General features: G+C 47.4%; 1 protein-coding gene across 2 annotated transcripts in view; it reads left to right on the top strand.

The window, feature by feature from the left end:
• The window catches only part of GCC2 (GRIP and coiled-coil domain containing 2), a 1745187-nt gene that overhangs the window by 127779 nt on the left and 1591898 nt on the right, over positions 1–25510 (top strand). For both annotated transcript variants that reach the window (XM_069636885.1, XM_069636884.1), the window contains exon 3: positions 1506–1590. In XM_069636885.1, coding sequence (XP_069492986.1) covers positions 1506–1590 — 85 coding nt within the window. The remainder of the gene's footprint in view (positions 1–1505; positions 1591–25510) is intronic.

Raw genomic sequence — 25510 nt, 5'->3', positions numbered from 1 at the left:
ATTACCTGTGTTTTGTAGAATCGTGAGGATTGAGTAGGCTCATCCTTGTACTTCTGCGTGGTAGAAGTCATTTTGTCACAGTCAGAAGTTAGTGTTTAGCACTGCGACTATGGCAAGCCTAAATTTCTGGTTTAAGAGCTTGAGTAATATCCAGATTTGCACTGGTCTTAGTGGTAGTGGTAGTGCAACGAAAGGAGTTGTAACGGCGTTAAGACTGGTGCAATGACCATTTTTGCCCTGCTGTTATTTCGGTATAGGTAGATTCCATCGTAGGAGATTATATTGAATTTGATTCCATCAAATTATTTTTATTGAATTTATCTGCATATATGTGGGGGGGTTTGGTTGGGGTAATAATACATGTGGGAGATATAGGATGGGTTTGCGGGGGTCCCCACCCCCCCACCTCCACATACATTTGCGGCGAAATATCTTAAAAAAATAAAAATAAAAAACGATTTGATGGAATAACATAGATCTGTTATTTCCACTGCATACTCTGGTGTAAATATGGTCATTGAACCAGGGCGAAGACCAACCATATGTGTTCATTGTGCTGTGGCTGCAATTGGCAATGTACGTACAATGACCCAATTTGTGCTGTTGGCACTGGGGCAAAGACAAGCATTGTGTTAGAGCTTTGAACTGTGCAAATCCTGACATTCGGCCAGATGAAGCACATTCAGCTAAGAAACCAGCCAGGACACTTGCAAACGTGTCACACTCCATGCTTATGGAAACTAGCCAAAGGCACGGCCACCCACCCACACGCATCTGCTATCATACACTACTCTAAGTCACTTTTCACAACACGTCTGCCATAAGAATGCAGCTATACCGTGGGATAGAAATTAGATTTAGCTGCACACACAATAACTCTCCTGCTCTTGCATACTCTCCAGACCACCTCTCATCACCCATCCATATGGCAGTTCAACATGGGTGACTAACAGGGGCGTCCCATTCCCTACATACTTTCGCATTGGCTAGAATGCACATACACATTCTAAACTCTTCATACTGAGGGCGTTCAACCTACAGCGCTTTGGGACCATACCATGGAGAAAGGCACGATACAAAAGACCATTACATTACAAATACAGTCAATCCATCTACAGTTATACCAGTGCAAAGTTGTATGACAATTCGTGTACATATCCCATAAAAAGTACCCCTGATGCAAGTACTCTGAGGCTTAACTCGCATCCGTCTGGTTACTGACAGAGGCGAGCTTGGCTTGGCAGCTTAGCCAATAGCAGATGCTACGTGGGTGGGCAAAGCTTTTACTGCTGTATTTATCCATGATTCCAGCCATGCTGCCTGTAGCTGAACAACATTGGGTAGCATTGACCTCACCTTCTTTCTTGCATGATTAAAATATATTTGGAGCTCACATTTGGATTCTTTCATTTTAGCTGTGCACAGACTTTGAGCGTCATATTGATTTTATTGTTAAGGTTGGCATGTGGATTCTCTATGAAAAATATACCTTTCATTTGTTCTAGCTGGATACGCTCCCCAAGGAAGAGCTCATAAAATTTGCTAAGAAGCAGGTGTTCCTCCTCCAGAAAGTAAAGTCCAAGTGTACAGGTAATTTTATTTATTTATTTCATTATTTTGACACTTGTATAGCGCACCCAACCTGGAGGCATCTGGGCGCTGTTCTAGACATTGAAGGAGCATCAAGAATTACATAGTTACATGGTTACACCAGTGTTCTTGGCAATAATAAGTACAATAGTTACAAGGTTACACATATGCATAAAGAGTTACCTTACAATCTTCACAATAAATAGAGATGTTAGTTTAGATGTTGATAAGGAGCAGAATGCTGAAGGAGAGTTATTTTAGTAGTTCTTGTGTAATTAGCCATGTTTTTAGTTGTTTGCGGAAGGTCCAGAAGGAGGCTTCTGACCTTAGTGTGGATGGTAAAGTATTCCATGGTTTGGCAGTTGCCACTAGGAAGCTACTGCCTCCAGATTTCTGACACTTAAAGCGAGGGGTGGAGAGTAAGTGAACGTAAACTGAGCACATGGGCCTATTAGAGTGGTTGGTAGCGAATTTGTCTGCCAAGTATTTAGGTGCTATTTTATGTAGACATTTGTGGGTCTTAACGAGTGGTTTGAAGAGGATTCACTCCTGGATAGGAGGCCAGTGGGTGTCCCGTCCAATCCTTGACAATTTCATTTGTATTCATCCATCTTGTTTTTGCATTTCAGATCCCAACTACCTAACATATTTAATTATTGAGGTTTCAGCATAAAGGAAAACAATAGTCGCATTTGCAGAATGTTGTGAAGAGTGTAGAAATATATTTGCATTTCAGATGCCAACTACCAATTGACCACAACAGATGTAATTATTTAGGTTTCAGCATAAAGGAAAACAATTGTTGTATTTGCAGAATTTTGTGAAGAGTGTAGAAATGATAATGCAAACAATCTATTTAATATTTATAACGCGCCTATGGCCCATTGGCAAAGAGGCCCAAAGAAAAACAAAACCAATACTGAAAAACAAACAAAGTGTAAAACACACGGCAAAAATACGTCTATCAAGACCAAAAATATCAATGATCAGATTTATATTATAAGTCAAGAAATTCAAGTGGCCAGTTAAGTAAAAAAGGATGTCTTGAGAGCCACTTTAAAAAGTGGCAGTGAACCTATTTCTCTTGGATCTGGTGGAAGTTTATTCCAGAGCCAAGGAGCTGTGGAGACGAAGGACACTCTCAGTTTTTTCAAGTTTGGTATGTGTGGGACCAGCAGATTGGTGTTATTAGACAGCAGTAAGCGAGGGCTGATGTAAAGGTCAGTCTGGCTTTTAAATAGGAGGTGGCACTTCCATACAGATACTCGTGGGCAATAATAGTGACCCGGAAAGCAAGGCACTCCCTCACTGGGAGCCAGTGAAGGGCACAACGAGCCTCACTGACGTGTTACTGTGCACAAGCAAGAGGCCAAGGAAAACAAGAAGGGGTGCAGGAAGCACCTGAAGGTTAACGGTTTAACAAAAAGAGCAAGGAATAAAGAGAGGGATCACAGATCAAAGTTGTCACGCCTAGGTGAAGAAAAGAACCAGGCGGTTTTGAATGTCCCTGATTGTGCCCCACATGTGAAGTGTGTGTGCAAGAACTGTGTTTAAACGGAAAGGTACATCCTGACAAGCTGAACTTGTATTTGAAACCAAAAAGGGGCCATATGCTTGGTAAAGGGAACCCTGAGAGGCCTAATGAAGAAAGCAAAGTACATCCTGACAAAACTGATTTTCTGTTGGAAACTGAAAGGGGCCTGAGCTTGGGGAAGGGAACCCTGAGAGGCCTAACCAAGTTGGAGACTGATTGTTTTGTAGTGTTGAAAGGATTGAAGCATGAGGAAGGGAACCTTGAGGGAGCTTCCAAAGGAACTGTTATATTTATTTTGTGGTGTTTGGAACTTGAACAAGTCGAAGCTTGTGGACGGGAACCCCAATGAATCCAAAGACACTGAAGGTATTTGAGATCATTGCAAGGGCTCTGTGGAGAAGGCCTTATGAACAGCCCTTTTTAATTGAACTCATTTTTGTGACATTGACTAAACTACACCTGGTGAGAAGACCACCTGAAACCAACCTTGGTTTCCTATTTTCTGTTGAACCACTATTTTCCTTTTTGGTATGGTATGGTATTGTTTATTTGTAAAGCGCCTATTCACGAAGCAAGTGCTTCAAAGCGCTCAAGGAGGGAGGGAACAAGGGGGAAAAAACAACAGCCATTCAGAGCCCTCAAATTTCTTAACGATACAGATTTGCATAGGCAGAAGGGGTGCATGGAACAATTGCATATAATACAATTAACGGTGTAGATAACAGAAAATAGGTCTGACAACGATTCTTCCGTTTTTCCAAGTACATTGAGGCACCACCATGCAAGGAGGGTAGACAAGGGAAAAACAGATAGACGATCTTCAAGAAATGGTGCATTCAGTTTGTGCAAGTGCAAAGACAGGTACAGGGGGGGCGGGGACAAGTGCAGAGGGTGGGGGGGCGGTGGAGGACACCAAGTGCGCCCAGTCAGTCAGAAGCTGGCGTAAGTGCTGAGAGATGCCGCTCTCATGGGTCATATACCAAGTGCATTAACAATGAGGCAAGTCCAAGGTCCAGAGGCAAGTGCGAGAGGACTGGCGAGGGTGCCACGTACCTGAGAGACTCTGAGGTACACCAGTCGGCCAGTCAGCAGGCTGCGCGGAAAAGGAGGGAGAGAGGGATCGAGTGGAGAGAAAGGTTAGCAGGGTAGAGGGAAGGATGAGGAGAAGAGGAATGTCTTAAGGAGTTTCCAGAACTTAAGGAGATCAGGCTCAAGACAGAGTGTGGCAGGGACCTATTCCAGAGGGAGGCCCGTGCAGAGGACAACGATCTCCCTCCACATCTCTGCTTGGAGAACCGTCTCACTCGCAGAAGGTTGGAGGTAGATGAGCGGAGGGCTCGGGAAGGACAGTATTTAGGTAGGAAATGTTGCAGATAGGTAGGTCCCAGGCCTGAGAAAGCCTTGTGGCCAATGCAGAGGGTCTTCAACTTGATCCTTGCAGCCACGGGGAGCCAGTGAAGGGATTTCAGAGCAGAGGCAGGAAGGTTGAGAAAGCAGCCATTGCAGTAGTCAAGCCTTGAGAGAACCAATGCTCTGGAGACAGTGAGTCGCTGGGGGAAGGTGAGAAAAGGAAGAGGAGGTGTAGCTGGTAGTTGTACTTTTTAGAGATGTCCGAAATGTGAGTGGAGAAGGAGAGAGTGGAGTCGACGATGACCCCAAGGTTTTTTGCCTCGCAGGTGGGTGCGACGCAGGGCCAATGGAGGCGGACCACAGTGAGAGTGGGAAAGCGGTAGCAGGAGTCCCAATGCAAATGATTTCAGTCTTACTGGCGTTAAGGCAGAGGTCGTTTTCAGCACACCATGACTGAATTGCAAACAGACAGTGGGATATGAGCGAGGTAGTGGAGATGGATAAGGGTAGCCTGAAGGAGAGTTTCGTGTCATCGTCATAACACTGGAAGTTAGAGATTAAAGTGGAAATCACACATGCAAGAGCAGCCATGTAGACATTGAAGAACTGGGGGATAGGTTAGAACCCTGGGAAACGCCACAAGTTGAAAGAGTGATAACAGAGAGCAAGGACCCAAGTTCCACCTGTGATGGGCGGTCGGAAAGGAAGGAGGTTAACCACGCAAGAGCCTGACCTGTGATTCCCAGGGTGTCATGCAGATGTGCCATCAGGATGTTTTGGTTTACCGTATCAAATGCAGATGAGAGGTCAAGAAGAATGAGGACAGAGGGAGTGTTAGTGTCGAGATTTGAGAGCAGGTCTTCATGGGTGTTCAGAAGATTAGTTTCCGTGTCTCTGGATGCTCTAAAGCCAGACTGATGGTTGTGGAAGCAACCCGCAGTTTCACTGCCTGTCTGGGCCGTGGAGGGCCTGGAGTGCCATAGAAAACTCTGTTCCAACTTCAGGAAGGCCAATCAGAATGAGGCAGAGGCAGGAAGCTGAGCATTCATTGAATGGAAAAATGGCCATTTTAAAGGTACAAAGAAGACAAAGACACTGCATGGCACACTGGCCAAAAACGCAGCAAAGGCATGAACTAGCACAGGTTGTTGGAGGGGTGCGTAGAGCAATAAAAGTGCAAGCCAGCAATGGCGAAATTAATTAATTTCGTGCTCGCCACCACGCACGCTCTAAATGTCCTAAATTGTAGTCCCAAACCCCTTTTAAAGACTTCCTATCATGTTGTTATAAAGAGTGAGGGCAAGCATAGGCTTAGACACAGACAGACATTTATTTTGGACAATTACACGTCCACAGCCTTTAGAAACATCAGTTAAGGGAACTATCCCTTTAGAGTTGGGGCCAGTCAGGTATTACCCAACCCAGGAACTTTAGTAAATAAAGGTTTTGAAACAAACATTTTTGAGTCTGTCTTTCTCTTGATACCTTGCCTGTCTCACATAGTGTGCAGTGTAGGGTTGACATGGAGAGTATACTTGGGCTAGTGAGGGTGTTTTGGAGTGTTGGAGTACAGTATTCTTCCAGGATATTTCCACAGGGGAGATCCCTTCCCATGAGATCCAACCCCTGAATACCACCCCCAGTGGTACTATTGGGTAGGGGCCTCTCCTCCTTGGTCTCATGGGAAGGACCTCCCCCCAGTGTAGAAGGGACGACATCCAAGGATTTGTCACAGCGCTTTATTTTCAAATGTGGGTTGAGCACTTGCTGATGTGATCTGCTGTTTACAGGTTCAAATCCAGGCATGGCCAACACATCCTTTCATCCTTCCGAGATCAATAAATGTAAATGAGTACCAACTTTGGTCGGATGATCATAATTGTATGTAAATGTTATGTGTGTAGCGCATTGTCAAAAGCACTATAGAAATAACAAATTATTGTTATTTAAGGGTCATATCACAATAGTCCATAATATATTGGTACAGAAAAAACAGGTATGTACCATTGAATAACTAAACTTTTACCATCGACGACCAGTGAGCGTCTTTTGTCACTCTTTTGGTTCTGCAATAAGCAGGAGAACAAGAACAAAAAAGAGGAAAAGGGCCTGTGATGGTGCTGCATGCGAAGGCCTGACCTATGAGTGGGACTGTTTAATGGAATACTAATGGGGGACCCAGACAAGTAAGAATAAATTGAGGGTAATGGGGCAGAAGAGAGTTAGGTTAATATTGGACAGGGACGAGGAAGAATCAGGCTAGGTTAATGGGGGACGTTGATGAGCAAGAGCCAGGCTAGGGTAATGCAACCGATTACTAATGGGCTAACGGGACAAGGAAGAGGGAGGCATGAATATTTGCATCCTTGGACGAGGAACAGTGAAGGGGGTTTCATGGGGACTGGGATGAATAAGAATGAGGTGACTAGTTGGGTACAGGAACAAGGCACAGTGAGGTGTGGTTAATGGGGGACTGTGATGTGAAATAGTGTGGCTGGGGCAATGGGGTATTAGGTCGGGGGAAGAGTGAGGCCTGGATAATGGGGAACTGGGCAATGAAGAGTGAAGAGTGAGGAGTGAGGCAGATGTAATAGGGGCTGAGATGTGTAAGATTGAGTCGGGGGCAATAGGGGACCAGATTGAGGTTAGGGGTACTGGGATTTGGGAGGAGGAAGAGGGAAGTGGGACTAACCGGTTACACAAACAAGGCAGGGTTAATGGGAGGAGGAAGAGGGAGGCAGGGGGGTTCTCCATGCTTACTATATTGTATTTTGGCTCCACAGTCCGTATAATGCGGGATTCTTTCTTGTTTGTTTAAAGTACACATCTGTGTGGACATCTCTTGGAAGTGATGGGATCGACCTTGGAAGACCAGGCTTGCCTGTCTCGCCATAGAAGTCCACTGTACTAATTGAAAGGAGCACACTCTTCCCTCCAGTGCATTGTTGTCTCTATAAATAGAAATCTGTATACGTTGTTGGCCAATGGGTGGAGACAGTGCAGTGTCTTGATTATTGGGGGATTGTTTGTCTGTACATGTATTCACCCTCCAGCGCAGCTATTAAAGATTTACCAAACTAACCTCATCCATGATTCGAGTCCCATGTTTGATTTCCTCTACTGAATCTGACCCATGTAAATCAAAGAGTTCTCAAAGCTTTTGCAGAGCCCGTTGCTCACAAAAAAGTTACACTAAAGCTCTTCTGCACCCTTCTTTTCTTCTTCCAACGTAGGATCAGTTTTGGCAGCAAGCGCGTTGACTAATAAAGCTGGCTGGTTATGGGATTCAAATGGCAATAATAGCTTGTAGCCACTGCAAGGCCAAACAAGGGCTCAGAAATTCTGAAAGCATATAGTGGGGCTTTGAGAGATGGTTGATCTTCATGGCAACCAGAGTAGGAGTGTTTTTTTTATAAAGGTTTATTTCCTAAACCATATGATAACCTATGTGATTGACCACTAATATGTGGTCATTTATCTAATAAAGGGGATATTTTGTCACATAAGTATTACTAGCAAATGTTCAATTAATAACTATGTATTGAAAGAGTACTTGCTTCGGCGGTTGTGTGCTGTGAGAAACCTGACGGTGTCTCACCCGCTAGTCACGGGGATCTGTCATCCAGCTGGCCAGGACACAGACATTGCTATTGGAACCAGTTCCTGTGGGTGGACCAGTGAGGGTAGGATCACCTGGATGCAGGGTGTTCGGGGATTGGAAGTTGGACACCGAAGGGTAGGACACGGTATCCTTTTCCCTGTACACCTCAAACCCACCCTACCAGATAGCATACCTAGAAGCTCAACTACCCCCCCCCTCCTCCTTTCCTGACCCGAACACTTTTGCACGGACAGTTCATTGTGTGCGACAACAGACTAACGGAGCCGTATACCTGACATGCCCAAACACCATGGTCAGGTATGGTCAGACAACTACTGATCATTACATACACCTGACTCCCATCACGCTTCCCCACATGGATAAAAGGCAGAGCATGAAAGCACACTCTGAGTGTGGAAAAGCACATGAGGAAGCTGAACAATCCTACACTGCATCAAAGGTATCCGGGGCGCTCATGTGTCGATAACCCAGGCTGGGAGGAGCAATTGCTGCTGGCTTCCTTGGCTTCTGCAAGAAAGCCCTGCCATTAAAAGCAGCACAGCCAGTAAGTCAGAGAAACTGATACAAAATCCGCTTTTGTTTGAACCAAGGTTGCAAGCGGCAACGTTGTTTGAAGAAATCCATAAAGGACAGTGTTTGAAGCGCATGTAATGAGAGGCGCGAACAAGTGGAAACTAAAGGAGTGAATGTACTTTGAAAAAGCCAAATAAGATACTGTGCACAAAGTGGTCCGCCGCCACGTGGGTGCTCATTTGAAGGACTCTGTTAGGTATCCAACTGAATTGAAACTGCATTGTAAAAAAGGAACTGTGCATCAAAGTGGTCCTGCGACAGGTCAAGCTAAACCCTATGCACATTCGTAAGTCTTCGATAAGTATAAAGTGAACTGTAATTGGTCCGAGCCTGGCGGAGGGAGACTATTTGAAAGTGGAAAAGGAATCTGAGCCCGGCTGAGGGGGATCTGCGATGAATCGTGAGTCACCCGAGCAGGAATATTTTTGAAACCTTAAAATCAAGGGAGTGTGACGAGTGTCTGGTGTCTTGCAGAAACGCTGGAGAAACGCTGCTGGAAATTACCTCATTGTGCTTTTGCAACGTACTGATAGATGCGCTGAACTTTTAGTGAACAGCATTCCATTCTCGCCCCAAGCCGATGATGAACATCGGGGGCCAGCAGACCTTGCATCTTCTTTGGGCCGCCCTAGGGGCCCGGATACCCGGTTGCGAGATGGTTGCGAAAATGCAAGGCAGGTTGAGGCCTCAAAATTAGGCTCTGAGTTGCCAAACATTGCGCTGCTCGAAATGAGCCTACCTTTGAGTGCTGAGGCCCTGGTGGTAAAAGCCCAGGTGCATGGAATTCCCAATGTTGTCATTGTGCCACACGATCCATCTAATATTGACAACATGGTTCTTCGTGCTGAGCAACTAGATATGCAGCGAGGACAAGCTAAGAACAACGATGGGCCAGAAGATGTTGTTAACAGCCCTCCAGCTTCTAAGGACTTGGCTCTGCACAAAAATCAGAGACCTATACCGGGGCCTCTGATTCAACCAAAAGGAGCACATATAAACTACCAGGACATGTAAATCTAACAAAACAATTTCTGTGCTTTACATCATACTGTGGCCCAGCAATGTCTTCACGTATCATAAAGGAAAAAAATAAAATGTGTACCCAGCCGAGGATTTCTAAGAAAGCACTAGTGGAGGGGTCGTGGCCCAGGCATAATTCTCCCCACTTCCAACGTGTTTAAAGCACCTAGTGCTGAAGGAGTCCAACCGCTGGCTGACCCATCCGATGCTGAAATATTGGAAAGCATCGGAGCCTGTGGAGCTCAATCTATGAGCAATTGCCCAGCACAAGATCCCACAGTGGAACCTCAAGTTTTAACCAACTCTTTTGACTTTGTCCCTTTCATTAGATCAGACAAAGACAATAACCCATTGTTGCCCTCAATAAGCTGGGGTGTCAAAAATAAATCGCCTTACGCATGTAAAGACTCCCCCCTGTGAATGATACGAGAGGCCCTATGGGTCTAATGGGTGAAGCAGACTGATGTGGCCCCTGATGAGCTGATCCAAAAACAGCTGCAGGACGATTTGACCTCAGGTCTTCCAACATGCCTTGCTCAGGCAGCTACTCAATCAACCTTGAGGCCTTTAGATGCCCTAGAAGGCCCTTTACGTGAAACAACGACTAACGACTCTTCAGCACCCGGATCAAGCTCTCTCATTACTAACATTGATATTGAGGCTTGGCGCCACCCTGATGCCAGAGCTAGAGACACAAGTCCCTGACCGCATACACATAGGAAAATCACGAGCTACAAACATCAATCCATTGTGTCGACACTCTAGTGTTACTACTTCACACAACTCATACTTTGATCAGGAACCAAGTTCTCCTCCAAAGCACACACCAGCAAAGAACAACAAACCAGACCATATCACCATGATGTTGACTATATTACCATCACCCTTTCCCTATGTATGAAGCTCTATGAGCACCTGAATGATACTCTAAGACCACACCACCCTGTTAGCAATGACTCATACCAAACTGGTCTTTTTGGAGGGGTTCGTCACACCTAATGGTCAGCAAGGAGTACCTGACCAGTTGCAATCCGACTCGAGGAACGCAAATTCGCAGGCTGTGTGTGACCAACATACAAGTCACTCCCAAAGGACACAGACTATCACTGTCACTCAGCGGGTGGATCTAACCAGAGAGACAGAGCACCCTTAGTCATCCTGTGCATGTCCCTAGCAATGCATCAGCTTTGGTCCAACTGGAACAAAGCCAAGGACCTCGCGTTTGCTCTAACCACAACACTGAAGAACTCTCGGTTGAGGCGACCAGAGCAGAAAACCTAGCAAATACAGCACTTGCCATATTTACTACGAAAAAACAAAATGGAGCGGACAAGGCACATTTGGCCAAATCAGGGTCTCAAGATCCTCTAACTATAAGAGCCAATGCGCTATCTATTCCACATCAGAAACTGAATAAAGGTGCCCCAAAACCGGCACCAAGGATATCCTTGCTAAAAGTAAAGGATGGGCCGAATAAGAACGCACCATTGCGTACTCCACCCAAGGTCCTTGCGCCTGTGTGCGAGACCTCCACCAGTGAGACAAGTCCGTACCTTAAAATCTTGACAGGCGTCTCCACATATTCCATTGAGGATATGCATATTAGTCCTCATGACTAGCGGGCCCACTAGACCTTCCTTCGACCCAAATAGGACTTGAAAACACCACTAGTTCGCCGTTGCTGAGTCCCCCACCGCCTCCTTTTGTTACTATGGCAGAAAAAAAGAAAAGACCCCTCCTCGGCCAAACCTACAAAGGGCCAACTGATGCAAACATATCCAGGGGCTTATACCCAAAATCAGCCTCACTACTGACACAAAAAGCTGGAGAACTAAGAACGGCATCTACTTCATAGGCTCAGAGCCTTTCAGCTTTGCAGGGAACATTGAACATTTCAGAGAATCAGCCTCTGGGCACAGCTACTAATGCCCAGCATCAACAAGCCACAGACAGGAAAGATTTATAAAGAACAGAGTGATTAGACCAGAGGCTGAAAGTGGCACAAACAGAAAATTTGCTTCAAGACCGAATTACCAGACGTTGAAACTTGAAAGAATTTTGGATAACGATGATAGGCCGATCCTTAATCGAAGGACAGTGTTGGATTTGTTTCACTGTATCCCCAAATTGAGGCAACTATCCTTGAAAGATCTAAGAATAAACTAATTTGTGGACGATCAGAGAACTGATCAAATCTACTTGCATCTGACATCTCCAGTGATTAAGAACATGCTGCTGGATGCAGCAGAAAGCATGTTAATGCTGCGCAAAAGAAAATAATGTTGACAAATCAAAGCTAAAGTATTTGGACCCTCTTCATACTGGACGTGCCCCGATTGGTCTGGGCCCAAAGCTAAACATCACATTCCAAACACAAACGGACTCACGGCAAACGCAAAGCATTAGCCAGTTATCATCCGTGCCGACAGCCTGATTAAAAACCAGGACTGGTCATGGCTGTCACGAGCCTTGACAGTGCATGATGATCTCTAGCAATTCAAACCTGCAACGCTGAACGGGATGAATTTAATTTGCAATCTCACACAGAAACATCCCTGTCTGTCAATGGCTTCGTGGAATACTCAAGGTTTTAGTCATCTGACAAAACCTAGTAAGATAAACCTGGATTCCTACGATTTGCTATGTCTCTAAGATACCTGACTATGTATAAATCAGATTTTGGATGTGTTTGTGCCATCACTAAGCGCCGCTACAAAGGGCAAAAAGGGACGTCCGACTTCAGGCTTATCATCAGCTATGAAGTCTGGAAGTCCATTGACTTTAATCAAATCTGTTTCCATTAGCCCATTGTCCCAAGAATTACTACTCACCTGGGAAATTTCGAACAATGCCTTGGTCTCTGCGACAACAGCCAAACTGGTCGTAATGAATGCCCATTGGAACATGACTGTTACATCTAATGAAGCATTCATTGATCATATATCCGATCTAATAGACAACGCATACATAGTCCAACAAACACGGAATGTGATCGTATGCAGTGACCTAAATACCTCATGTCTTCCTGTTAATGTCATTTTTTACCATTAGTTGCCTCGTTCAGGATGATACGAACAAAAAATAGCGATCGCCATTTTTAGTCATGAAATGGACAGGCTCTGCCCCGAACATCCAGGAAAAGATGTCATCGGAACTGTCAGTATCTGGTGGTGGTACACGTCTAAAACTGACAGCATGGTTAATCTTGCTGAGTCCTTCAGGTGTGGGGGCTCACCAGTCGAGTATACCCACCTTCTAGAACTTTACCTGTCCGGTATCAACAAAAGATGCCGTCCATGTCGGAAACATCTCCACGGCTTTAAGATGGAGTTTGTTAGCTGTAGAAAGTGGCCAAGAAATCAGGAAAAGCACTCGACCAAGAAAACCTCCGGCATGGGAAAAGGAGCTACAAGAATTGGCTCTATTTATTCAGACAGTCATCATACCAGCAAGATTCGGAAACCATGCTTAAGACCTTGGTAAGAAGAAAAAACCAGGAGATTTTTGGACTTTAATAAAATCAGTGGGTCCACAGCTGAATGACGACCAAACGAATCCTATTAGCGAAGCCATTTGGATCGATCACTTTAGAAACGTATATGCTGCAGCCCCCGACACCAACATAACCAACTCCACCTCTGTTGGCACAGTCCCTTGGGTTTCCTCTCTAACTATCGATGAGATCCAGAGCTGAATTGCAAAGCTAAACAACTCACAAGCTCATGTACCCGATGAACTGATAAATCTCATGTTGTAGGAACATCAAGATAAATGGGCACCTTTAATCCATGCGTTGCTGTTAAAGAGCTCCAGTTTCTGCATAATTCTGAGCTCTTGGAGGAGGCCGATTGTGGTCCCCATTTTCAGGAATGGGGACTGCAACAACCCAAAGAACTACCGTCCCATTGCCCTGCTCGACGTAATTGGGAAGTTGTATGGCACTTTTATTCTGGACCATTTTTCCACCTGGTGCAGGGGTGCAAGAGTCAACGACCCATTACAATAAGGGTTTGTTAAAGGAATCGGGACCTGTGTCAACATCTTTATTCTTAACATGCTAAAAGGCTGAGTGAAACATGGGAAATTGAAACGCTTTATGGCACTTGTCGATCTGATACAAGCATTCACCCAGATTGATCATCACAAGCTATGGCTCAAACTTGAGGCAAAGAATTGCCCGGTGTGTATGCTAGTGCCCATAAAAGCTCAACTCTGCTAAACGTTCCTACTTTTATGACCTTCTCCACTCTCAATCCTCTCACCCTCGCTGCATCTTTCACACCTTAACTCGTCTTCTCTCTCCCCCTACCCCCGATCATTCCATTTCCTCTCCTCTCTCTGCCACTGATCTCACCACTTCCTTCGCTAAGTCCTCAATCTTCGCCAGAATATCCTCTCATCCCCTCCTTGCTCTCCCCCTTCACCCCCTACCTTGTCCTTCTTCACTCCTGTCACTCAATCTGAAGTTTCTCTCCTCTTATCCAAAAATCATCCTACCGCTTCCCCCTCTGACCCTATTCCTACCTCCCTATTCCTAAAATCTACCCCCTCCTCTTACCATATCCTACCTCCTTTTTCTTTTTTTTAAACTTTTATTTTTGCAGGCAGAGGTTCACAAGGCACATACATCAAGGCAACACATGTGTATAACATATTATTCTTGAGCAACACAGTAATCACAGTACAGCAGTCATAGTAATAGCATCAGGGCGGACCTTAAGCAGAGGATATAAGGCCTCATGATGCGCGGAGTGTCCCTTGTGGGGCAGGGGGCAAGTCAGTTGTGGGTGTACTTTCACTTTGGTTATTAAGATAGGTGTTAAATTCACCCCAGGTGTTCTTGGGGCGAGAGTGGGCGGGGAGCATGGCCAGGTATTCCTCCTCATAGTTTCGCGACCAGGTGAGCAAATTCAGCCATTTCTTAAAGGCCGGAGGGGAGGAACTTTTCCAGCTCTGGAGTATGCATTTCTTGGCTATCATACAGCTTATGTTTAAAAATTTAGCCAGACGTCTAGTGTCCTCCGTTCTCCAGGCCCCGAAAAGGACTGCTAAGGGATCAGAGTCGACCTCAGTTTCGATAATCTCGGTGAGTGTATTTAGAATGCTTTCCTAGAATTCAGATAGTTTATTACAGGACCAAAACATATGTAGATGGTCAGCTCCCTCTGCTCCACAGCGAGGGCAGGGGTGCACCGTGGTGCGGGTAAACTTCGAAGTCTTGTGCGGAGTGTAGTAAAGCCTATTTAGGAGTTTGTATTGCATGGCCCGGTGGCGGAAATTGAGAGAGACCTTTTGGGTGTGTAGGCACATTTTCTCCCAGACTCCGTCGGATATTTCTAGGCCCAGTTCAGCTGCCTAATCGTCGCGTGCTCTGAGCGCTGGGATCGGGGTGGTGTCTTGTAGGATCTTATATAATGAGGAGACGACGCCGCGGGCGCCGCCCGAGTTGGTGATATATGCGATCGCCGGGTTATCAGGGGGCTCATCTGGAAATGAGGGCCATTTAGTGCGAAACGCTGCTCGGAACCTATAGTATTGGAGGGTCTCTAGAGCGGATCCGGTGTGCCCCTGTTTCCATGTTTGGGGGTTAATGAACCGGCCTTCCGGAAAGAAATCTGACAATGCCTGGTATCCCAATGCGCCCCAGTGACGGGCAAGAGCAGTGTCATGCGTGGGTTCTAGGCCCGGGAACGCCCATACCGGGAGCCATTTATACTAAGGGAAGGAGTCGGATGACAGGCACAACAGGCGTGCCCAGGCACGCAGGGTTGCACTGATTGGATCGATAGGGGAGTTAGATATATAGTGCTGATGCAGTATGAGGGACATTATGTTAGTGCCGTCGGCTGCCAGTCGTTCCAATTTAACATTTGGGCGAGCAGGAGAACCGGGGTACCAATGAGTGGCGTGTTGGGCCTGGGCCGCAGTCCAATACAGCATCAGGTCCGGAGCAGAGATTCCCCCTCGTTTGTATGGAAGCACCATATCAGTCCACTTCTTGCGTACAGCACCAGAGTGCCATAGGAACTGTGCACATAATGCATGTAGTTTGGAGAAGTATTCCACCCCAGGCCATACGGGTATGTTGTTGAAAGTGTAGAGGAGCTTAGGCAGCAGAATCATTTTAATGAGGGAGAGACGACCTGTCATGGATAATGGGAGGGCGCGCCACCGTGAAAGCTTGGTTTCAACTAACTGTGCTACAGCTGAGTAATTATCGGCGAGCAAGGTGGATTTGGTTAGGGATATTTGCACACCCAGATATTTGACACCATCCGGAGACCAACGAAGGGGATATTCGGTGGTGGGTTGTGTGGTGGATTTAGTAAGAGGGTAGATCTCAGACTTCGAGTAGTTAATTGTGAACCCGGAGTGGGTGCCGATGCGAGTGATATCTCTTAGTTTAGGGTCGAGATGGGCCGTGGGTTCCCTGATATACAGTAGGACATCGTCGGCGTATAGGGAAATGATTTCGGGATCATCAAACAGTCGTATTCCCTTGCGGGCATGGCGTGAACGGACATAGTCCGCCATCGGCTCTATCGCCAGTGCAAAGAGGATCGGGGAGAAGGGGCAACCCTGTCTGGTACCCCTGAAAAGTGTGAAGAGGTCAGATGTCAGTGAGTTAGCTCTTACTCTTGCAACAGGGGAATTGTATAGTAGTTTGATGAACCCGATCATGTTCGGGCCAACACCCATTGTTTCAAGTACCAGCCATGTATAGTTCCAGGAGACCATATGAAAGGCCTTTTGGGCGTCCAGAGTGACCGCTACAGCCTGGACGTCCTGGTCCATACGGGACATAACGTTGAACAACTGTCTGATATTGTGGGAGGTGGACCTTCCGGGGACGAAGCCTGCCTGGTCCTCGTGAACCAAGTCTGTCATAATGGGTAGAAAGCGGTTCGCTATGATATTAGCAAATATCTTTGTGTCGAGGTTCATAAGGGAAAGAGGTCTGTAAGATCCACATTCGTCGTCAGGTTTACCAGGTTTGAGCAGCACCGTGATGACAGCTTCGCGCATGGAAGGGGGAAGGACGGAGACACGTAGTTCTTCGTCCCAGATCTCGAGCAGCCTAGGGGCCAAGATAGCGACGTGCTCTTGGAAAAATTCAGTGGTAAGCCCGTCGGGGCCCGGTGCTTTTCCTTTGGGTAGGTCTGAAATGGCCGTCACTATCTCGTCCAATGTAATCGGGGAGTCCAGTTTGTCCTGGGTGTGAGGGGATATCTCAGTGGTGGGGATCTGGTAAAGGAGCTCGCGCATGTGTTGTTCGGTAGGTTGGGAATAGAGGGATCTATAGAATTCAGTAAATATGTCTAAGATACATTGGTCCGCCCATTGTGGGTTGCCATGTTGGTCTTTGATGGAGGTAATCTGCGTCCGGCCAGATTCCCTTTTAACTAGTGTTGCTAGCGTTCTCCCGGGTCTGTCCCCCTCCCCATATTTCCTGGCGGCCTGTGGGCGGCTGAAGTATTGGATTTCGTTGATAGCAAGTGTATTATATATCTGGAGTTCAACACTAATTTGGGCGAGTGTGCCGGGGCAGCAGCCGTGGTACATTGGAGCTCAAGTTGTTTCAATTTGGCTTCGGAGCGCCCAAGGGCAGCTCTTATCGCTTTCAGTACTCCAGCCTCTCTGGAAATAGACATTCCCCTAATATACACTTTGAAGGCGTCCCACCTCACCGCGTCTGATGTATCCTGAAGAGAGTTGCACTCGAAGAAAGATTCAATGTCAGCCAATATTTCAGCCTTAAAGACAATGTCTCTGAGAGCCTCGGATTTAAAGCGCCAGGTGCTGAACGTCGGGATGGGCATCCCCAGTTCCACCGAGACTGATTGGGGCATGGTCTGATAGTGTGCGGGGTAGGATCCAGGAGCCCTCCACCCTGCCCATAATTTCCCTTGACACTAGGAACAGGTCTATCCTGGATGAGCTGTCATGCACAGACGAGTAATAAGTGTACTCCCGTCGCTGGGGGTGCAGTGTCCTCCAGACGTCGCAGATTTTCAGTATCTGTATATGGCTACGTAACGGACGTGCAGCACTGGACAGAGCTCTGGTAGCAGTTCCAGTCCTGTCCAGGACAGTGTCCAGAATAAAGTCCAGATCACCTCCCCATATAATTGGTACACCCACGAAGCCCAGCAGTATGGTGGCTACAGCGCCAAAGAATTCGGGGGAGTCTATGTTGGGGCAGTATGTGTTGACCAGAAGATATTCCTTATTAATCAGAGTGCAATGTAATATAACATAACGTCCCTCCGGATCTATGTAGCTTTTATGCAATATGAATTTGATGGATTTATGGATCATCGTGAGTACGCCCCTGGACTGGGAGGAATAAGAGTTGAAGAATCTGGCGGGGCCCCATGATGGGGCTATGGTCCTTGGGATGTGACCATTGGAGTGTGTCTCCTGTAGAAATAGTACCCTACAGCTATGCCTATTAGCATAGGCCATGATTCTACGGGCCTTGGTGTGGTTGCTTAAACCCCGGATGTTCCAGGACATTATGACAGTAGACATTTCATTAGTGAGTATTTAATCGCACAATGCATGACTCCGTGAACATCCCATGTCCAGTGATAGTGTGAGCCCAAGAAGTCGGGGCTGAGAGTGCGCTTGCTGCCCTTCAGTGTACGCGCTGCGAAACCTTGTGTGCCTTTTTGAAATAATTCCCCCTTCCCGCCCGCCACCCTCACCACCAACCCAAGATTAGTAGTGTGAACATTCCCCTCCCCGAACTGTTCGCAGCTGAGCCGTCCCCAACTTGGCTCAGACTGTCCAAAAGCCCAACGGGGGCTAACCCACAACAAAAGTGTATCCAAGAACAGTGCAATCGCAGTGGGGTGCGCCGTTGCCGTGCACTAGTACGCTTGGAACCAGGTGGTTCCGTTAAAAGACGAGCAGTGTCGGCGGTCACGCAGTGTACGGCCCCGCCTGTCTAAGTGGGAAACAGGGACCAGCATATGCGTCGTAGCAAATCGGTTACAATTCAAACATTTACAGCAGTCACATGGCGGATGCCCCCTCATCTCAAGTAGGGAATAAGGGCTGCCGCAGAGGCATCGAAGCATTGCGATTTAAGCGACAAGTGACAGTAATTATTAAAGGGAAGGCCGGGTCAATGATGCATTGGCCCCATGAAGTGTATCTCCGAGATGACAAATGAAGTGTGCGTACCAGAGCTATGTATCCTGGTAAGTGCAGAGACGAGGTTAATAGGGGGTGTCAGCATTGCCTAGTGAGATTCCTGGGTCTCGTGTAAGCCAAGCCCCTAAAAGGCACGAGCCATGGTTTAGCATTAGTGGGATGAGTTGACACTACGCATCCGTGAATCTAAGCATACTAAAGGCAGCATGTGCAGATCGGGACATGTTACTGCAATGGGCGGATTCTAGGGACGGACCCCGGAGCCCGAGAGCACCCCCCACGTCAGCCAAGGCCAAAGGCCGGCGCAGTTGGTCAGCCCCCGAGTCCGGCAGGAATGAGTGACCAGCACCTACCCTTCAGGAGCCAGGCCACGACACAAATGCATGCAGTAGCGAACCACAACATCATAGTAAACAAAACCATGTTGCCAGTAGCATATCACAAATCAGGGATCAGTAGATTCAGTAAGTTCCGTTGGGCCACACAGTGCGTGTTCAGATGCCGCCAGCGTGGTCGTCTCCCGGATTGTGGAGCGGAATTTGCATCTCGATGAATTTTACCGCCTCATCTGGGACGGTGAAAAAGTACAATTTGCCATTATGGGTGATCTTGAGCCGTGCGGGGAACAGGATGCCATATGGGACGTTGCGCTCCCTGAGAAGTTTCTTAACGCTGAGAAATTGACGTCTCTCCTGCTGTACCGCCACCGAGAAATCCGGGAAGATTCTAATGGTGTGGGCCTCCAGACGTAGGTCACCCTTCTCTCGTGACAGGCGGAGGATGAGGTCCCTGTCGCGGTAGTTGAGAATTTTAGCAATTATGGGTCTAGGGCTGTCGCCCGGTTTAGGTCGTGGTGATACGGCCCGGTGTGCACGCTCCACCGTGAAGTATGGGGAGAGGGCCGGATTATCAAGCAGCCCTTTAAGCAGTTTTTCCACAGCGTCTTCCATCCGCCCTTTGAGGGCGTTCTTGGGAACCCTGACGATGCGCAGATTATTCCTGCGTGAACGAGATTCCAAGTCGTCGCATTTCGCCCTTACACTCTTCATGTCCCGCGACAGGGAGGCCACAGTGTCTTGGAGCGTGTGTATAGCATCTTCATTAGTGGAGATTCTATTTTCGGCCTCTGTGATTCTGGATCCCGCCTGATCTACCCGAGTTTTAAGTGAGGCAACATTTGCATTGATGTCATCAAGCTTTTCGTGGAATGAGGCGAAGTTTTTTGCCATCGATTCCATTAGTGTGGTAAAATCTGGCGCCACAGCCCCAGGAATGGTTTCATTATCGAGCTCCTCATGTGGGGGCGACATGTGGGCCGCTTCAGCTCGAGGAATCGCCTTAGCGAACCTGTCCATGGTACCCCCTTTGGCAGTTCCCTTGGAGCGGCTCGACATTGCAGGAAGTAGGAGTCTGGGTGCGGTGTGATCGCACCGTGGGGGAAGATGGTGGTGAGGAGGAGGCGGGCCACTATGGAGTGGAGGGTCTGCAGCGGGCGTGACAACGTCGGCAGATTGCACTAGGCGTAGTGCGGGCGACCAGCTACTGTGGGTATGTAGTTAATCAACCATCCAGTTGGTCCAATTATGGGGGGGTCCCAATTCAGGAAACCCAGTTGCGCAGTCGCCAGGGGGGGCAAGGGGCCCTCTTTAACGTGAGCAGCTCCAAGGGGTCACCGGGGTTGTTATTAGGCAGTCCGGGGGGGAGGGGAAAGGCAGCCGCCGCAGGGACAGGGCTGGCAGATGGCCCCAGCGCAGAGCTCCTCACCTGTAGGCCGCAGTTCCGAGCGGGAAGAAATCAGCAGGGAGCCCCAGAGTTCCAGCGGTGGGCAGAGGACCCAGGATGGGAGCGCCGCCGCGCACCCCAGCGGCTCGGCAGAGTCGGAGCGCCCGCCGTAGGGCGCCGGGCGCGGGCCACCGTAGGCGGTCAGGACGGGATCCTCGCCGCAGGTCCAGAGAGGAAGGAAGGAAGTGCAGGTCACCGCAGCGGCCCTGCTCGCCCCCTCCAAACGGCGCAGGACCGGAGCACGCCACACGCGGGGGGTCTCCGTCAGCCCGGGTCCAGCCGGGAAGGATGTGCGCGTGGAGCGGACCAGTTTCCGGGGCAGGTGTTGGGTCCGGAGCCGCCAGGTCCGATCCTACCTCCTTTTTCAACACTTGTCTTTCTACATCCACCTTTCCTCTTCCATTCTTACATGCAACAATCATCCCCATTCTCAAGAAACCCTCAGCTAATCCCCACCTTGCAGCCAACTACCGCCCCATCTCCCTCTTACCCTTTCTCTCTAAACTTCTTGAATAAATTGTCTATTCTCAACTCTCTTCCTTCGTCTCCAACCTTTCTCTCCTCCCTCTTACCCAATCTGGCTTCCGCCCTCTTCACTCCACAGAAACTACCCTTATCTCTGTTCTCAACTCTCTTCTTTCTGCCCGTTATTCCAAGCACTCCTCCATTCTCATCCTCCTTGACCTTTCTGCCGCCCTTGATACTGTCGATCACCCTCTCCTCCTTAATTCTCTCTCATCCTTTGGCCTCAAAGACTCTGTCCTCAAAGGGTTCTCCTCTTATCTCTCTGAACGTACCTTTGCAGTCTCCTGGGGTGGCTCCACCTCCCCCACTTATCCTCTCAACCATGGTGTCCCCCCAAGGTTACGTCCTTGGACCTTTTCTTTTCTCACTTTACATTTCCTTCTTATCCCCTCTCATCTCCGCTTTTGGTGTTTCACACCATTTCTATGCAGACGATACTCAGCTTTTCCTCTCCTTCTCCTCTTTCACCTCTGACATCCATGTTAAGCTTTCCTCTTGTCTCTCTGCTATTAAATCATGGATGTCCTCTCACTTCCTTAGCCTAAATGCGGACTAAACTGAGGTCCTGTTCTTCCCTGCCAACACTATACCTCCCCTTCCCCATCCCCTGCTCCCTGCATTCTCTTTTCCCCTTCCCAACTCTCCTTATCTCCCCATGCCTGCAACCTTCGTCTTCACATTGATTCCAATCCCTCTCTCCCTCACCACATTTCTCTTACTGCTAGATCCTGCAGCTTTCACCTTTTTAACGTCCGTTAATTTCAACCCTACCTTACATTTCATGCTCTTAATCACCTCCCTTATCTTCTCCAGACTCTTCTACTGCTCCACTCTCTTCTTCGGACACCCCTCCTCTCACCTCACCCCCCTCAAATATGTCTATCACTCTGCTATTCGCTCTCTCTGCCTTCTCTCACCCCTCGACTCCATCTCCTCTTCCCTCGCCTCACTTGGTTGGCTCCCTTTTCACTCCCAGCTTAAAATAAATTATCTCTGCCTAGTCTTAAAATCCCTCTCCGGTCTTGCTCCACCTTACCTTTCCTCCCTCCACATTTTCTATACTCCTTCTCGCCCACTCCACTCTGCCGATCTTTTCCTACTCACTTCTCGCCCTTCACCCTGTGCCCCTTCACGCTTCCGCTCCTTCATACTACTTGCTCCTTTCCACTGGAAACACCTCCCTCTCCCCATACTCTCTATTTCCTCCTATCCTACCTTCTGCACTTCCCTAAATCGTACCTCCTCCATTCACCTCCCTAACATCTATACTTCCTTCCTCACCTCACTCTCTCCATATCCTCCACTCTTATTGCTTCTCTCACCATGGTTCTTCTCCACTCATCCTTAACAACATCACTCATGTAAATTGTTCCTTAAACTGTTTTCTAGTACGTGATTTAAATGTTACTATGTATTGCTTATTGTAATTCTTGTTGTCCTTTGCTTCTCTCACCATGGTCCTTCTCCTCTCATGCTCAACCACTGGACTCATGTAAATTGTTCCTTATACTGTTTTCTGGTACTTGATTCAAATGTTACTATGTATTGCTTATTGTAATTTTTGTTGTCCTTTTGTAAAGCGCTTTGGCGTAAAGCGCTATATAAAATGTTAATAAATACAAATACAAAATAAAAGCCTTGCACTGTACTACTACCTTAAGGTTACGATTGAAAAAATCTGGCCTTCTTTCCAAAGAAAAATTCCAACTGCCCGAGGTGTTAAACAGGGGTGTCCAATGGCTGCCGCTCTGTTTCTTTTTTGAGGCTGACATTAAGAACTCAGACCCTGAACTAAGAGCCTTCCCGCCTACAGTCGGCAGTGTTTTGTTACTTCGCATACTATATGCTGCTGATATTGTCTTAATAGACCAGGTGCCTATAGGTCGTCAACGGCAACTGCATGGTCTATCTAATTTCATTCGAATCAACGGCTTGGAAATTAACAAATCTAAAACAAAGATCTTAAGCTTTGGAAACTCCAATAAAGGAAAGAACCAGTATTCTTGGTCGCTGGAGGGCCGGATGTCATGCCTGTCAACCCTTCTACAACTGGCACGTCTGCTTTCACTCACAAACGCTCAGCGCTACCAACCCACACGGCCTTCAGAACTGCCAGGCCATTTTACACGCGCTGGAGACTGTTTGGAAGGCTACCTGGGAAGCGTCACTATTGAGAGAAAGAAGCACGTCCAAATACACATGCTACATGTTCTTTTATTTACATGTGTATCTGCCTTGTTTATGTTTGGTATACACATTACTTCTATCAGGTGATGTGTACCTGCTGGGTTCTTGTGTACGTGTTACGCTTTAATCATGTGATGCATATATAACACGGCATTTCCGGTCAATCAGCGCTTCTGATTGTTGTTCGTTCCCGAGTTGAAGTTGCGTTCCAGCGGCTTCAGTCTTTTCCAGCGTTTATCGTTATTGAGGTATTCCCGCGCCAGTCTCTGAGCAGCTGTGGATTCCGCCTTCCCTCGTGGTGCACTACCAGCTGCAGCTTTAGTCAGACCGCTAGTGTCTCAGCCGGCAACCTCCTGTCTCCGCGTTCCTACATAACAGGAGCCACCAGCTGATTCTATGCAGCGTTTGACTTCCTGCTCCAGTTCATTCGGAGCCTTCGCTTGTCTTCAAACAGCGTCCGACTTCCCTCTCTAAGGCGGTGTCCGACTTCCCTCTCCAGCGCACTCGGAGCCAGCAGCTTTCTACAAGCGGCATCCGATTTCCAGCACTAGCTTCTGTCGGAGCCGTCAGCTGTTTCACAGGTGGCACCTGAATTCCATTCAAGCTTCCCTGCCACTCATGTGGAGACACTCATATTACCTATAATACCTATTCTGCTCCAGTTTAGCCTAGACCAAGTGCTGTGACTCACTATCTAACCTGGCATCTGTCATTTTCCCATCTACTTATAGCAGATACCTACTTCCTGGTTAAACTGGGCTTCCTCATCGTTAACTGAAGAACAGTATACCTCTTGCAAATCCCAAATTGAGTATTCCTCACAAAAAGGGCAATTACTTTTCCTATATCTGGACTATATCCACATCATTCCACCTCCTGGGTTAACCATGAAGAGCTGTGCATTGGACTAATGGACGCTATCCTGTATGCACCAACCCGATCTAGTGTGGCCCTCATTCCTCCCGGGTTAGATCACTATACTAACTTCCTTCCTTGTCGTCGTTCCTTTGGATTATTTGCTGACTTTGGAATCTACTCGTGGCTGTCCTGATCTACAGGTTAGTGTACACTAGATAGGCGATATTTGTTATTAAGGTCTTAGTTTAGATCCTAATGTGATCTCTTTTGTATCAACACCCTGGTGATATAGTTCCATACACGCCATTTCCACTAATAGCTCTCACTAACTGTCGATTTTACTAGTCAGAGGGTGACAGTAGTTGGAAGGTTTCAATTGACAAAGTCGTTCCCCTTCAAATCAAGAAAACCTTGGAACGTCTTAAGTGTATCCTTTTTTGGTTACAGATCTGTATCCTTTTATTTGGTGTGTTCACTAGTGTATTCTGGTCCATCACAGACCTGTATCTTTTTGTTGGTATTACACTAGTGTATTCTGATCAATAACAGAATCAGAAGCCTAAAATAATGGAGGGCACCGACCCCTTAACAGTACTCACTCAGTTGGTGGCTGACTTGAGACAAAAAATGATTACAACTCAAGACACCCTGTGCCACCGCATGGATGTGCTGCAAGACGCAATGCATACATCCCCACAAAGGGTGGTAAACCCTGAACCTGTTGCTTCAACTTCAGATTTAGCTGCTGCACCTCAAAGAGAACCGGTCCAGGTGCTGATGCCTCCCCGGTTTCCCCTGGCTCCACCTGAGAGATTCTCGGGAGACCCCAAGTCTTATCGCACTTTTGTGAATCAATGTCATCTCCATTTTCTATGTAGACCCAGTTCCTTTCCGGACCTGACTACCAAGGCAGCTTTTGTTTTGTCGCAGCTAGGGGGCACTGCGGCAGCCTGGGCAAACCCACTGTTAGAATCCAACAGCCCATTATTGTATGACTGGATTGAGCTATTGTTAGCTATGAGTAAGGTGTTCGACATGCGATACGCAACCCAGGCCACTGATTTGGAATTAGTGAATTTACAACAAGGTAGTCAGTCATTGTTGGCATATCTTGCACGCTTCAACCAGCTGACTGCGGAAACTCAGTGGCCGGAAGAGAAAAAGACCACAGTCTTTTATAAAGGACTGTCTGAAGAACTAAAAGATGCATTGTCAACGGTTCCTGTAGTACCATCTGGTTTTTCGGAATTGCTGGACCTTGTCCTTCAAATCGATGCACAGAGATCTGCTTGAAAGGGCGAAAAGAAACC

The sequence above is a fragment of the Ambystoma mexicanum genome, chromosome 7p (genome assembly GCF_040938575.1).
Source record: "Ambystoma mexicanum isolate Mex_15411 chromosome 7p, UKY_AmexF1_1, whole genome shotgun sequence".
Taxonomy (NCBI): Eukaryota; Metazoa; Chordata; class Amphibia; order Caudata; family Ambystomatidae; genus Ambystoma; species Ambystoma mexicanum.
This window is presented reverse-complemented; position numbering and strand designations above follow the sequence as displayed.